General features: G+C 36.5%; 1 protein-coding gene across 1 annotated transcript in view; it reads left to right on the top strand.

The window, feature by feature from the left end:
- PTAR1 (protein prenyltransferase alpha subunit repeat containing 1) overlaps positions 1 to 14,414 on the top strand; it is a 34,976-nt gene that overhangs the window by 10,941 nt on the left and 9,621 nt on the right. Inside the window, exons 3-6 of the mRNA XM_032675341.1 lie at positions 2,758 to 2,824; positions 7,662 to 7,766; positions 11,569 to 11,782; positions 14,028 to 14,329. Coding sequence (XP_032531232.1) covers positions 2,758 to 2,824; positions 7,662 to 7,766; positions 11,569 to 11,782; positions 14,028 to 14,329 — 688 coding nt within the window. The remainder of the gene's footprint in view (positions 1 to 2,757; positions 2,825 to 7,661; positions 7,767 to 11,568; positions 11,783 to 14,027; positions 14,330 to 14,414) is intronic.

Genomic DNA, 14,414 nt, shown 5'->3' on the forward strand with positions numbered 1-14,414 from the left:
CTCAGTTGTATATTCTGTTGATGCTTGTAATAAACAGTGATTGCGAATGTAGTGTCTTGTTACCTCTTCTGTTTTGTTCAAATCACTGTAAGCCATTTAAAATAGAACAGAGGATAAAAACAGGGTGCTGATTCAAGTGTCTGCTTTCAGATGTGGTGTCTGATATTTTCTCTGGCTGGATCCTGGAAAAAGGAAGTGCTTCATAGTCATTCACTGATAGGTTACTGTCAGAGATGTGTAATTTAGTTACAGTTTCTTTTGGATACTTGGAATCCACAACCATGACTGCTTCTCTTACTACTGTTTCAGTGTAGAGAACCTAATTTTACAATATGTTTTTATCCTTTCTCTGATATTTTTAAAATTTATGCAGGCATACTATTTGTATTATCTCAAGGTAGTCTTCTGAAACTACTGCAAACTACTTCCAGAATATGTAAAAACCTGGATACAGCCATATTTAAAAAAGCCATATTTTTTTATTTCTCCTTTTTCAGCTGGGGAGACTTTAATATACAAAAGGACATGTTCATTGTGAGCACCTGTAATGCTGTACTTTGCCTAAAATATAGCCACTGGAAAGTACTTTTAAATTGTAAATAAAAGATGATGGGTTTTTTTACCAAGACAGAGGGAAATAGCTGGCAACTACTGACATTATGTGCGGGGTTTGTCATAAGACTTTTCAATGAAAAGTGGCTCAGAAGTTACTAAATTGTGTCATTTGACATCTCTGGCTCAGAATCCACATTTCATGAATCTTTATTTGTTACTGTTTACAGAAAGCATCAAAGAACATTGGCATGAAAGTACTGAGTATTACTTTGAGATTTTCCTTTTGTCTGCATCTTTGATAATGTTCAGCGAACCTCTGTAATGGGACAATGGATAAAATGGTAGACAGCTTCTGTTTAAGTTGAAGGTAAAACTGAAATAGTAGTCAGCAAAACACATGGTAGATGTTTAATTTTACATATGTGAGGAATCCTGCTTATTTGACTTGGGATATTCAGCTGCATGAAATTAAATAAGTGTTGAAATACTTTGCTGGTTCAGAGATTGGGTAAATCAAAGGAAAATATTTGTACTTCAGGCAGCAAATGAGGAAGAAGTTTTGTGCGTATAAGAAATTCATTCCTTGGCAACAAAGAGGGGTATAAAAGGAAATCTTTCATTAAAGGAAAAAAATAATCTTAACTAAAACCCATGAAGATAGAAAGTTAAGTTAGTTCCTTGAGACAATTTTCAAAATACCACAGCTTAGTGCAAAATCAACAATATGTTAAAGAATTCTACACCACACCCCACATCAACCTCCTTCATTATATGATGGTTTAGCGTGTTCCTTGTAAGGAAGAACACCATGGGAAACACAGAATTACTTTGTCAGACATAAATGATCAGTCAGTCATACAGTTATATACAAAGTTATTCCACTTTTTGACCCTCTTCAGTATTAACTTTTGTTTGAAAGATACATGAAGCCATGTCCTTCTTCATTTTGCATTAATGTGTGTTACATTACTGTTGCATTTCATCACTGACTTTTTCACATTTCATTTTACAGTCACATTAACTGCGTTAACCAGAGACCTGGTTCCTTGAGATACCATTTTTTTTTTTCCTTCAAGTATTGAAGTGCCTCTTATTTGCTGGAAGTCACCTGAAGTACAATGAATTTAGTATGTTAAATGCGGGTTGATTAGGAGAGAATGTAGCCAAACGTTATGGACTGTAAAAGCTTGGATAGTCACATTCAGTTTAGAACTTCTTGGTCAGTTGCAGAATTACTGTGTAAATGTAAGACTTGTGATTTCAGGACAGGTTGACTGATGTGATGCTGTGCCTTCAGAGAGTAGAGGTTAATGACAGTCCTTGGTATCTCAAGCTTAAGTGGAGATGCCTCATGAATCCCCACTGATTCCCTGATGGGACCCAAAACTGCTGGAATGGTGCAGTGGAGTGCAAAGGGAAAGGAAGGACTGGGTTACAATGAAATTAGTTTTCCATCCAAAATAACTGTATACCTCAGTCTTTTTTTTATGACATTGTTAAAAATAAGTGTAATATGTAAATCTACAGTAGCCAGTGCTTAAATGCAGGATGGAAAACATGGTTTATTTTTTTGTTTGGATTTTTTTAGTGGATTAGTCTTAAAACCTCAGTCTGAAGCACTTCATAATGTATTTAAAGTTTTTCTTTGAAGTTTCAAACTTTTTCTGTGCAGTTTAACAGTAATTTTGTAATCCTGATTCATGGTTATGGTGTTTAATTTTTCTAGCTGCAGTTTTTTTATAATGTGTATATTTTTTGTAACAGTGTGATATATGGCAGTCATCTGCAGCTCAGACTTGTACTGAAATAGTAAGGTATATTTTTAGTTGTACTATCATATTTAAATTCTTTGGATTTTCTGTGAAGAATTCTCTTTTTCTGATATATACAGCTTGTGTGCAATTTAAATTGCTGAATACGCAAGGATTCTGTATAATGTTTTTTTCCCTTGCTGAAGGCATACTCAGTTCATTATTTTAAATAATAAAAAGGGAGGATATGGCAGGCTTTGCTCCCTCTTAAATTAAGCAATCATTTCTTCTGGAATGAGACAGCAATATTTTACAGAGATGGTCATACATAGGTACAGCAGCCCGTGGCAGAGAGTCTTAGAGGAATGACAGGGATTAAAGGAAGTGCAAAGGGAACACTGCTGTGTGTGAATCATTACTAATCGTGGTGCCTCTTGTTCTGTCGTTTTAGAGCTGATAGATATCACGTGTACCTTGCTGCTGCTGAACCCCGACTTCACCACTGCCTGGAATGTGAGGTATGTTGCGCTCAGGGAATGACATCAGAAAGACCTGGGCCTTATGTGAGTCATCTGTAAGCTTTGTTTTAAGTGGTAATTAGTGACACAGCAAGAGCTTGTCCACTAAAGTGTTCTGAAGGAATGTTAAGAGTTTCTTCTATCCTGTATGTTGCAGATAGTTTGGGACTGCCTTTTTTTTTTTTTTTTTTGGTAGTGCAGACCAGAGATTACACTGCTGCATGTGAAGACACATGTCACATGTTTGCCCCACGTTTTCAGAGTGTGTAAGTCCCCTTGAACTTCCACTCTTCTTTCCTTCTATCAGTTAATGAGGGACATTTCTAACCTTTAGATGGGCATATCCTTTTTGCTGAATCACACAGTGCCCAACTGATGTCTGTTGTGTGTCGTCACTGTTTTTATTTTACTCCTGAGTCCTTTTGAGATTCTGGTTCAGTTTGGTGCCATTACCAGTGCAGTCTGTCAGAGCTGAATAGAGCTCAGTAGATACACTACAAGAGGAGGGGAGCAGGTATCTGCCCTCTATTTCAGACACATTTCCCCTGCTTCCCGCTCCTTTCTTGTATCTGCTGGGTTAAGTATAGCTTCACCCTAGGTCATGCTACAGAACTTCTCCAGGAGTCATTATAGAGAAGAAGCAGGAATTTACCTCCTTGCTCTTCAGGAAGTGCAGAAACAGCAGTTCTTTACAACCCTGTAATTTTATGATTTTTCTGTAAATCTCAGAGTTGGAGGAATGTTCTCTTTCTGCTGCCTAGGTAAGACTGGAGTCAATCTTAAAGGTATAGTCTCAGAACTATAGAAGGACTGACAGAAAATTATGATAGTCTCTAGGAGGGCTCTCAGAAATATAGGACTTCTGTAGTTAAGGTGCATTACTGTAGAAGGTGTATTAACAAAATGACCTAGAAAGATAATGGCTGCATTTAGCTGTCAGCCTCAGCTATGGTGAATTGAACATTTTCTTTTTTCTTTCGTCTTTCACTGTTGATGTAGTTCTGAAGGATTCTGCTGGGATCTGTATCTTTCTAGCCTCTCAGGTCTAAGAAAGAGGGGTGAATGTGATAGCAAACAGCTTACTGTCATGAAGATGTATAGCTTGAGTAGCTTTCAAGTGATAAAATGGTATTAGGAGCATGTATAAGAACTAGAGCTACTACAGTAATGTAATCTTATGGTACTTATAACTGAGTTCAAGTTTTTGGTTTAGGTTTTGTGGAAATTTTTTTTTTATTGCATGTGCATTCATCCTTATCAGTCTGGCTTTTGTTCTGCCTGACAGCTGAAAGAATTAGCTTTTAGGTGCATGAGAGGAGTAGTTCAAAGTTGCGTATGTAATTAAAAGTAGTAAATGGAATTAAAAATGTTAATGGGTTGTTTTCTCTTTTATGATGTTTACGGTTTACTGACATAAATTACTACAGAAGATGGCATTGCTCCCCAAACTCTGGACCACTGACCTAGCTGGCACTCTGTGTCTGAAGGTCGGTTTAGCATCCAGGGAGAGGCTGTTATATAAGCCAGGCCGTATCTGTGGAGTTACCAGTGAACCTGCTCTAGCCAAGGAACTGCTTTGCTGAATCTGACCCTGCATTGTTTCAGGCTGGTACTGGGAGTTTGCTCTTTTGAAGGGTAGGCACTTTTGTTATGTGGACATACCATTTCAGCTTCTCTGTGAAATTCCTGCTTCAGCAAGTTACAAGTCAAGCTAGCCAGATGTGTAACATATACAGTCACAGAGTGGACAGACTCTGTTCTGCATGGATGCTGGAGATAAATCCTTATCCTGATCTAGTATGAGCTGAGAACTAATTGTGTCAAATTTGCACTCTGCTTGCAGAACTTGATGGATCTGTTGTGGGATGATTGCTTTTATCTTGCTCAGGGAATGTTTGTCCTACCAAATTCATTCAGCCAAGTCAGAAGACTGAAGTAGCATTGTAGAGGGCAAATGAGCATTTCAGCTCAGCTGGCAATCACAGAAAGTTGTATCTGGTTAATGAAGCACAGGAGAACGTAGAACTTTAAACATGCTAGCTGCTAGGAAGGAGTAGATTGTCTACTTTGACTTTAAAACTATTCTAAACAATTGTGTCTACTACGTACAACATAGGCTTGTGTTTTATTTATTTATTTTAATTAGAAGTAAGTGGGAAGCTGCAGAAAGGCAAGTAGAGACTATAACCTAAACTATGAGAACTGAGCAAAGGCTAGTTGTATGGTGTAGGAAAACATGATAAAGAATAGGAGCATGTCACTTCTTAGAGCTGAGAGGAAAACCCCTTTTATACTGGATGGGCTACAAGATATCTCCAGTTTTTAATCATAGTTTCAGTTATTTTGTGTTTTTAGAAGTTGAAAAATCTTGCAAGTTAAAATGACCAAAATTTTTATGTAAGTGATTGTAAAGGAATTGTCATAAGTGCTTTTGTTCTTGCTGTTATACTTCCTGGCATGTTCAAAGTCAAAAAATATTAGGTAACAAGATGCTCTGAGAAGTCAGTGTTTTTACTATTAGATATCAATAGCTTCAAAGGTGTCACGTAAGGCAAGTTAAAATTTCAGAATATCTTTTATGGAAGCTACAGTCCGTAACACTGAAAAATTATCTATGATCCATGTGGCAAGAAAATGAGCTAGAAATTACATACTCCAAGTTGGATGTTAGCTGAAAAAGCCCTGAAGAGGGGATATGTAGGAGTGTATGATACTTGTGATTGCAGTCCTTGTGAATGGGAGAATCTCTCATATGAAAATCTTTGAAGCTAAAACCAGCTTTTCTACCACAGCAGTGAAAGTGAATCTTGTCTGTACTGTTCCTCAACTTTGCAAAAGAGGAAATTTACCTTAAAAGTATGTAAGTGTGAGCCTATTTATTTACAGTTAGTGCTTTAAAATAGGAAGAGCAATTTCTTCAGTGAGAGTTTTGGTTTGGGAAGGTAGGTGGCCTGGTAATCTAAATCTGTGTTAAATATGCACATGCATTTAAGTGTCAGACCGACCTAAGCTGCATTTTCATTCTGGTGATTTTTACCGAAATGTCACCTTTTGCAATGCAGCAGTGGGGCAATTGTTCCACCTGCTCCAGTGTTGACGTTCCCTGAATCTTTCTCTTGCCTGCTTTCCAAAAGTCAGTGACTCTACCATGGAACAGTGTAGTCAGTCTGCCACTTCTGGCTGGTATACCTGGAAAACCAGCTAAGAGCATCCAATCTAAAGCATGCTGGAACTTGGTTTAGATAAAAATGAATGTCCCAGTAGGTATGTTTCTGATCTCTGCAGGCAGTTCTCTACTGACTTCTCTAGCCATCAGAAGCAAAACTTAGTTAAGGATTTATACATTTCACCACTTTTCTTCAATTGTAAATAATATTTGCTCACTGCTAGAGTTGCAACCATTAGCTTCTGACCCTGGGTATACGGTTCAATTAAAGCAACACAAAGCCAAAGTACCAGATGGAGTCAGTTTCTTACTGAAAACTACCAAAACAGACAGAAAAGGACATAAGTACTCACAGGAAAGAAATATGTCAACTTGTTTGTGAGACTCAGGCCATAACTTTAGGACCACATTATATATTCTGTGTCAGACTGCAGAGAAGTTTTACCTTCTTACTTGTTAGCAGATATTTTCTGTTCCCCTGGTTTTTTTTGGTCATAAAGTTGATCATCTGCTCCTTACTTACTAATGCTCCTCTTGCTGAACCTGGTGTCGTGCCTAATGTTATGATGAATCATAAATTTTAAAATAAAACCAAACCACAACCCAAACCCATGCCAAAATTACTTCTGTTTCTTTCACTCTCAGTTATAATTATGACTTCTGTAGGTTTGGGGAAATGTATGCTTTCTTTCTGCAGATGGTAACTTTGTAACTTACTGTATCTTTATTTCAAAGCTGCTACCCACTAGGTTGGAGAATAGGATATGAAGACTATTGTCCTTGGAGGAACCAGTGATGGGGTGATGCCTACAAACGTGGTCAGGACAGGCAATAAGAGTTGTAAAGCTAGAAGGAAGAGGGTGAGGGGCAGGGAATTCTGTGCAAAGAAGGATTCTGTGAGAAGGCCAAGTACGGACTTTGGTTTTGCTCAGTCTGTGGTGGAGGTGCTCTGAGAAGGGTTGTGTTGGATGAACAATAAGTCTTGTTGGGGCAAATAACTTTCTTTTTCTTTTTCTCCTTAAACCAAAAGTTGTTTTACACTGAAGTAAACGTAATTTCAGCCTTTTTTTTAAGTCTGAAAAACATTCTACGCACAAAGAATAGTTTCCCCTTCTTTTTAAATTTAGGGAACCTTGATACTGCATCTTGGGCAGTATTTATAAACTGAAAGTAAGTATTGGAGAGTGCTGTGTGTAATGGTATTTTTAGATTAGGGCTTAATTTCAAGAGGGAATGTTTATTCATATATGTAACCCTATTGGCTGTTGACTCAGTGATTTCTGGGTAGATTTGAGAACCAATGCGTTGTGTATATTCAGATTAAGATCATGTTCTTTGATCTGGATTTATTTTATTGGACCTGATGAATAGTGTGCATGTATGTATAGCACAGTGGAATGGGTGAATCCACCAAAGGGTTTTTAAACTCTTGTAGTTTGACAGTGAAGTTCAGTTCTGATACAAAGGAAATGCCTTGCAATTTGTTACTGGAATTTGTGTTATGTTTCCAGGTTACTACTTTTATTCATACAGATTTATTTTATCTCTTGTAGTTTGACAGTGAAGTTCAGTTCTGATACAAAGGAAATGCCTTGCAATTTGTTACTGGAATTTGTGTTATGTTTCCAGGTTACTACTTTTATTCATACAGATTTATTTTATCTTTTGTAGGAAAGAATTAATACTGTCTGGCACTTTAAATCCACTTAAAGATTTGCATCTTGGAAAACTGGCGTTAACCAAGTTTCCAAAGAGTCCAGAAACATGGATTCATAGGTTTGTTTCCCCTGCCTTTTATTGACTCCTTAAAACCATTTTTCCTAGAGTTTTTTTGTTTCCTGTTCTTGGGTTAAGAAGAGCCATAGGTGAAGGAAGGCAATTAACAATATAGCAGAATCTTTGATGCAGTCATTGTGCAATACTATGCTTTGGCTTTTGAAGCTACCTGCCTATATTTTACTCTTAGAACTGGAATCATATACACCTTTTTGCTGCATACTTTTTTAATAAACTTGAGGGGTGGGGTAGGTTTTCCTAAAGGTTTGTCATGTCTTGCAGCACCTAAAATTCCCAGCCTGAAAATTCCGATGCCATCAATAGTAAGTATTGGAGCATTGTAGGTTTCTCCCTCTTTCCCTCCACCTTACTACTATATCATGGTCTACAGGCATTCCAGAAAGAGCTAATCTTTATAACCAAAGCTGACTTCTTTCCCATTTCAGTACTGGTCTTTTTGGTTTGTTGAATTTATTTTTATCATTTCTAATGTAAGCAAAGTCATTAAGTCACCACTACTAAACATTATAATAATAGATCACATGTTTGGAAAACATAGCACCAGAATTACACAAATGCACAAAGCTAATTATCTCAGTCATGACTTAGCATTCATAAAATGCCTGTAGCACAGCCAAGTGAAGTACAGATCCACTGCTCAACTTTGTTTAAAACCAAAATAAATCTTCGTTTATGTGTGATCTTTATTCATTCTGCCAATAAAAGGATAACTCGTCCTTTTATAGACACCTTGAAGAGAACTGAAGGTAGCATGTTAGGAAGCAGTTTGCAATGTGGGTGTTTAACATGTCCAGCATTAGGACAACTGTAAAGTTGATACCGTGTTAGGGGACTCATACTCTATAAAAAACCTAAATAAAACTTCCATCTTACTGACTACATGAGAGTTTTTGGAAGGGGAATTTGTTGGTTAGCTCTTCTTTGTGAGTGCATGAGCTTAAAATTCTTAAAGTTAATTAGAATGTAATACATGGAATGTTCCTGGGTGTTTCTTTCTTAGTAATATTGATATAGCAGCAACAACAATCAATTTCTGTGGCACTGATTTTTAATTTTGTCATTCAACTGCTCTTCATCATCCTCATGCTACTGACTCATGCTACTTGATGGCTTTGAAGCAAAAGTGTGTAGTTATAATGGGAAAAAATCTTCCAGTTTGTCATAGTTTAACCTTTTATACATGGTAGCTAACACTGGAAAAATATGCTTTTTTTTGCATCTAAATAGTTCTGAACCTAGTGTCGTTCATAACTTTTTGAAGAACAATAAGTTTTTATGAAATTAGTCAGAATGTTAAGTTCTTTATATTTATTTACCTCTTAGAAATACTAAAAAATTCTGTCTATAACTTCCATGCAATCTTGAATTATGAGTATTTTAATACTGTCATAATTTGTTGCTCTTTCTCTTATGTACCTACATCAGAAAAGTATATTCGAGTATGATTGTACAAATGTTTAGCTTGGATTTGGATATGCTGGCCATGATTGATACATGTTGGAAAAGAAGATGTGCAAAAATTTTTTTTTCTGCATCGGCATAATGATTATTCTTGGGTTTTCTGTTCCCCCATGGTACGAAATCTCAAGACAGAAGTACAAAAAAATAGAATGGGGCTATTAATTCACTAAAACATATTGAAATTGTTTTTTCTTATACACGGCAAGTACACTCACTAAACACGTAAAAATACCAGTTGTTCATTTTGCCAGATGACCTTCTGCTTTATGTTTTTGGGTGTTCAGATAGATCTTGTACATATACAGTCAGTATATCTATTGATTGTGCAGCAGTCACTTAACAATCCTTCATTCATTTGTGATAATTCCAGGAACCATAATAGTAATAGGAACATGCAAAAGCGACAGTGACTCCAAATTAATTAGTGGCAATTTCTCTTAAAAACTTTAAAAATAATACCATGATATTCAGCAGTTTGCAAAAATGCACTTTAAATCTTCTGAAGTTGTGATTGCCCTGTCTAGCAAGTAGCTCAAATTTCATTATATATTTTTTAAGGTTGCAGCCACAGAGACCATGAAGTCTGTATTTTTTCACTCTCTTCTGTATATATAATTTATCAGAATTCCTTATCTTATAAAGCATCCTCATTTTAAGAAACTGAAATAATCATAGGCTTGAAATAATTTGTCTTTTTATTGTTTTACTCAGAAGTCAATGTTAATGAAATGATACACATTTTTTGTTAAAGGAATGATTCTGCTCATTTAGTTTTTATACCAAGGAATGACTCTCTGCTCATTTAGTTTTTATGCCTAGTCAATATTCCAGTTTCCATTTCTTGCAAATCTGTGGATTGAAGTGAAAAAATCCTAAAGGTGATGTTTGGATCAAAGACATTTTTAAAAATCAAAAGTTAAGTCTTCAAAATTACTACATTTCATAAAATACAGTTATACAACAGTCAAAGAGGAGGGTTTGTTTGGCTGTACATCTTTAGTTAAAACAAATGTTGTATAGGAAGAAAGTGTTCATACGCTGCTTTTGATTTCTGCTGACAAAGTTTAAAAATGTATTCTTATAAATTATGTTTAATATTGTCTTCCAGTATTTTAAGTCTTTTTTTTTTTTTAATAATCAGGAGAAAAAGATACAGTGTAAATAAAAAAAACCCAGCAAACAAGTATTTTATAAATGTTTTCAAATGAGAAAGAAAGCATATGGATTACCAGTTTTATTTTTTTAAATAAAAAATTGACTTGTCTACTTTATATATATATATACACACACACACACGCACACACAATTTCGTGTATGACTGGCAAAATAGAATTCTCTGTTTAAAAAAATGAATTTCTTATTTTTATTTTAGTTATTGATTTCTTTTAACCAGGAGTGACAATTTTCTGAAAGTTGCTATTAATTGACCTTGGAACTGCTGTTAGCCAGTACAAAACAGAGATGCCTCTGTGTAGCAGACAACAGGATGTCTGGCTTTCCAGAGCATTCCACTTGGGGCCATTGGAATTCTGCTGGCATGTGCTGTTCTGTGGAAATTTACACGTCTGTGATCTGATTTTGTAGGACCCTTTTGTGTAGGGGCTGCAGAGGCATGGCTTATGCAGCATTGAGGTTGCCTGTAAAAACACTACTAAAATACTACTAAAAGTCAGTCTAGAGTAAATTAAAAAAAATAAATCAAGACTTTTGTGCTTCTCTCAGTCACATGAAATCAAATATGTGTAATTCATCAATAAAAAGATTTGTTTTGCTTATACCTATAGCCCTTCAAACTAAGCATTTTGCACTTTGTTACTTCTGGTGGTGTACAGAAACTAATTTGACTTGCTGTGTGCAGTACTGTCAGATGTAAAAAATATTGACAAAGCAGAGTTAATTTTTTGTTGAGTGACTTTTTTCTATCTCTTGATGGATACTTCACGTTAGTGCTATGCAAGACTTTGAAAGAGGAGCTCATGCAAAATCCTATGTGCACAGTGTGCATTTTTTTGTAAATTTGCCGTTTCCTTCTGTTTTTTTTCTATATGCTGTGAGTAGCCATGACAACTTAAGAGTGAACAAACTGATACAGTTTGTTAGAGTTAAAGCTAGAATTAAATTATGTTGGGGCATGATCATAATGTCATAGATTTCAGTATGGGAAGCATTCAGATGGTTATGTTTACTGCTTATTCTTATCTGGCTAGAGTGTAGTTCAGATAATTGAGGTATTGGAAGATTTGATTTATATAAATAAAAAACCTTTTTTTTCGTCTTAAAATTGCTCTCTCCCCTTTAACACTTTACATCGTTTAACCAGACGATGGGTGCTGCAACAACTAATTCAGGAAAACTCCTTGCCAAGTCTTGCGACTAAAGGAAACCTGGGAGCAGCACCTGTGGAGAGAATTCACCGACTAGTGCAGGAGGAAATGAATGTCTGCTCTGAAGCTGCTGGGAGATATCCAAGCAACTACAATGCCTGGTCCCATCGCATCTGGGTTCTACAGCATTTGGCAAAGCTGACTGTCAAGGTATAATACAATAGTGAATAAAGTCTTGAATTTTCTTGTCAAAAAAAAAAAAACAAACCCTGTTTTGCTAAGCAGAAGATAGAAATATGTTAAGAAGACACAAAGTAATTTTTCTTGTAGACATCCCCAGTAAGGCCTTGGCTGTTTTTCAGATGACTGGGCCTCCAGACGTACTTGTCTTTTGTGCAGGTGGACACTGCCATATTTATCTGGTTATCCTTAAAATCTTTATTCCCCAGATGCAGTTCCTTTGCCCCAGACCAGGGAGGAAGTTTGGAGCTGCAGTTTATGGTTGGATAAGCACTTTAAAACAAGCAAGCACAGGGTCAGGGAGGGTGTAGGAGGGAGTGTAGACCCAGCGTTAAAACAGAGGTCACTGAGCACATATGTCCTATTCTGGAGGAGGATGCCAGTTCCATGATACTCAGCTCACCTCTGAAGGTAGAAGACAGCCCTCTGTGAGAGGCTATCAAGAGTGGAGACAGAGGTATTTTCATATGGTTTGCTTCTCAGTACAATGACAAACGGCTTGTGCTATTCAGTGTGGAAATGGAGAAAACTGGCTTGGTACGAAAGAACCTCTGTTGGAATTCAGACGTTAGCTTGCTTTTTTGTGTACTTCCAGTGTTTGAAGCATCTTCAACTGTTACTCTGAGGTTCCTACATGAGAGGCTTTGGTTTTCTGTAGGTCTAAAGAGGTTTTAACGGCAATCTTCTGTATTGCTTTTTTTAAAGAGGTTTTCTAGTTCAGGTAAGGAGTGATCCTTGAATCATTTTGTTCCCTTTGTACAGGGAGTTAAAATACAATTTAGTAATTAAGATGTTCCCCTGTAACTTTGCAGCTTATATATATGTCAGATAATTGAATTGGATTATTCCAAGATCTAGGTTGGACATGATGTGCATAGTATCAATTCCTGCTGAATAAAGGCTGGTCTGATTTTTCTGAGCCTCATGTTATTCTTCGACAGTTTCAAAGTTCAGAAGTTTAAAACAGTAGGCTTAATTCTGCTGAAAATGGAGAAGCTGATCTTATGGTTTAAAGTGCAGAACTGGAGATGGAGAGGTTTAGTCCCCTTAAGAATTGCATGTGTGGGCTGTTATTTAATACTGCACTTTAGTTTGCTGATCTGTCAAAGGAAAGCAATGCTGATATCTCTTGTCAAGATATAAAAAAACACCTTGTGTATCTCAGGTAGAAGGCACTGTTTACACTGTTTGTGTTTGTTCTGATTTCTTTTAGAACAAATGCACCACAAAAAGGTGTATAACTAACCTTGTGTGTTTCCGTGGTTTTCTTTGTGGGAGGCTCTGTCTTTTGTGCTGCAGGAGAAAAAAGAAAGACTTCTCCCTATGAAAGTTGCTTTGCATCAGCTGGTCCTGTTAAGGGATATAGGTAGCTTAGGAGAAAAGATGAAAAGCAAGAGTATACCAGTAAGATTCTATTCAAAGTCTTTAGAAGTAAATGAAAAGGGTAATTTTGATGTCTTTGGAGAGTTTAAACTTTGTAGGAGGAGCAATGTGAGGAAAGAAGTTAAACCCTGTAACAAAATGAAACCACCAGCTCTAATAGAGAAAATAAAGTAAAAGAAGCTTTGTCTGGTAGCCAAACTTGCCTGTCTCTCCAGAAATTAATTTTGAAGGTTTAAAAGCATTCAGACTTATGGGAAAATTCTCTATTCCAGAAGTGTTATAAACAGAGCTACAATCAGCAGTATAATTATTTACCAGAGTTATTGTGAAACCCTTTTTAGGGGTTCATCAATTACCAAGTCAAGCAACCTGATTATGGACAAATAGTTTTGTATTCCACAGGCTCTAGGACTTAAAAAATAATGTTATTGATTGACATTCTTCCTGGAAAATTAAGGCGTAAATTAATTTAAGTTTTTTTTTTTTTTTTTTTTAAGTAACTCACCCACCCTCTGACATCCACAATGCCCTAGGCAAAAAGTAAATTTTTTTTAACTAATATCAGTTATTTATTACTAGTATCAGTAGTTTGGTGTACCACCTCTGCCTTCTCTATTTATTCCTAACCATTCTGAAATTCTTAAACCACTGCTTATTTCTTATTATAAGTAGTTTGGGGTTTTTTCCACATCAGCCTGTGGTTAGGTTTCTGAGAAACTTATCTTTTCAGAGTTTGAAAGAAGTATTGATTTCTTTTCTGCAAGGATGCAGAAGCATTGGTGGCAAGTTCCTTCTTTATGCTGGTTGTAAACGTCCCCGCTTTTTGTTTCAGGTTCTCCTTGATGAACTTTCATCCACTAAATATTGGGTATCCATGCATGTCTCGGACCATAGTGGATTTCATTATCGCCAGTTCTTACTCAATTCCTTGATAGGCAGAACTGTGACTGACAATAACATACTGGTAAATGAACAAAACCCTAACCTTCAGAAGGAGGAGGAGGGTGCAGGGACAGAAGCTGCTTGTGCAGAGGAGCAAAGCGTGGATCTCCCCCGCCGTTTAGAGGAAGAGATGGAGCTCTGCACTGAACTGATTGATAATTACCCAGGGCATGAAACCTTGTGGTGTCATAGGTAAGAGGACTTGGTCGAAAGAGTTTCCTTCTGATTTGTGGATTGTTCTTTGCTTGATATTTCCAAACAAATTGTTGTTCTGATT

Source organism: Chiroxiphia lanceolata, chromosome Z (genome assembly GCF_009829145.1).
Source record: "Chiroxiphia lanceolata isolate bChiLan1 chromosome Z, bChiLan1.pri, whole genome shotgun sequence".
Lineage (NCBI taxonomy): Eukaryota > Metazoa > Chordata > Aves > Passeriformes > Pipridae > Chiroxiphia > Chiroxiphia lanceolata.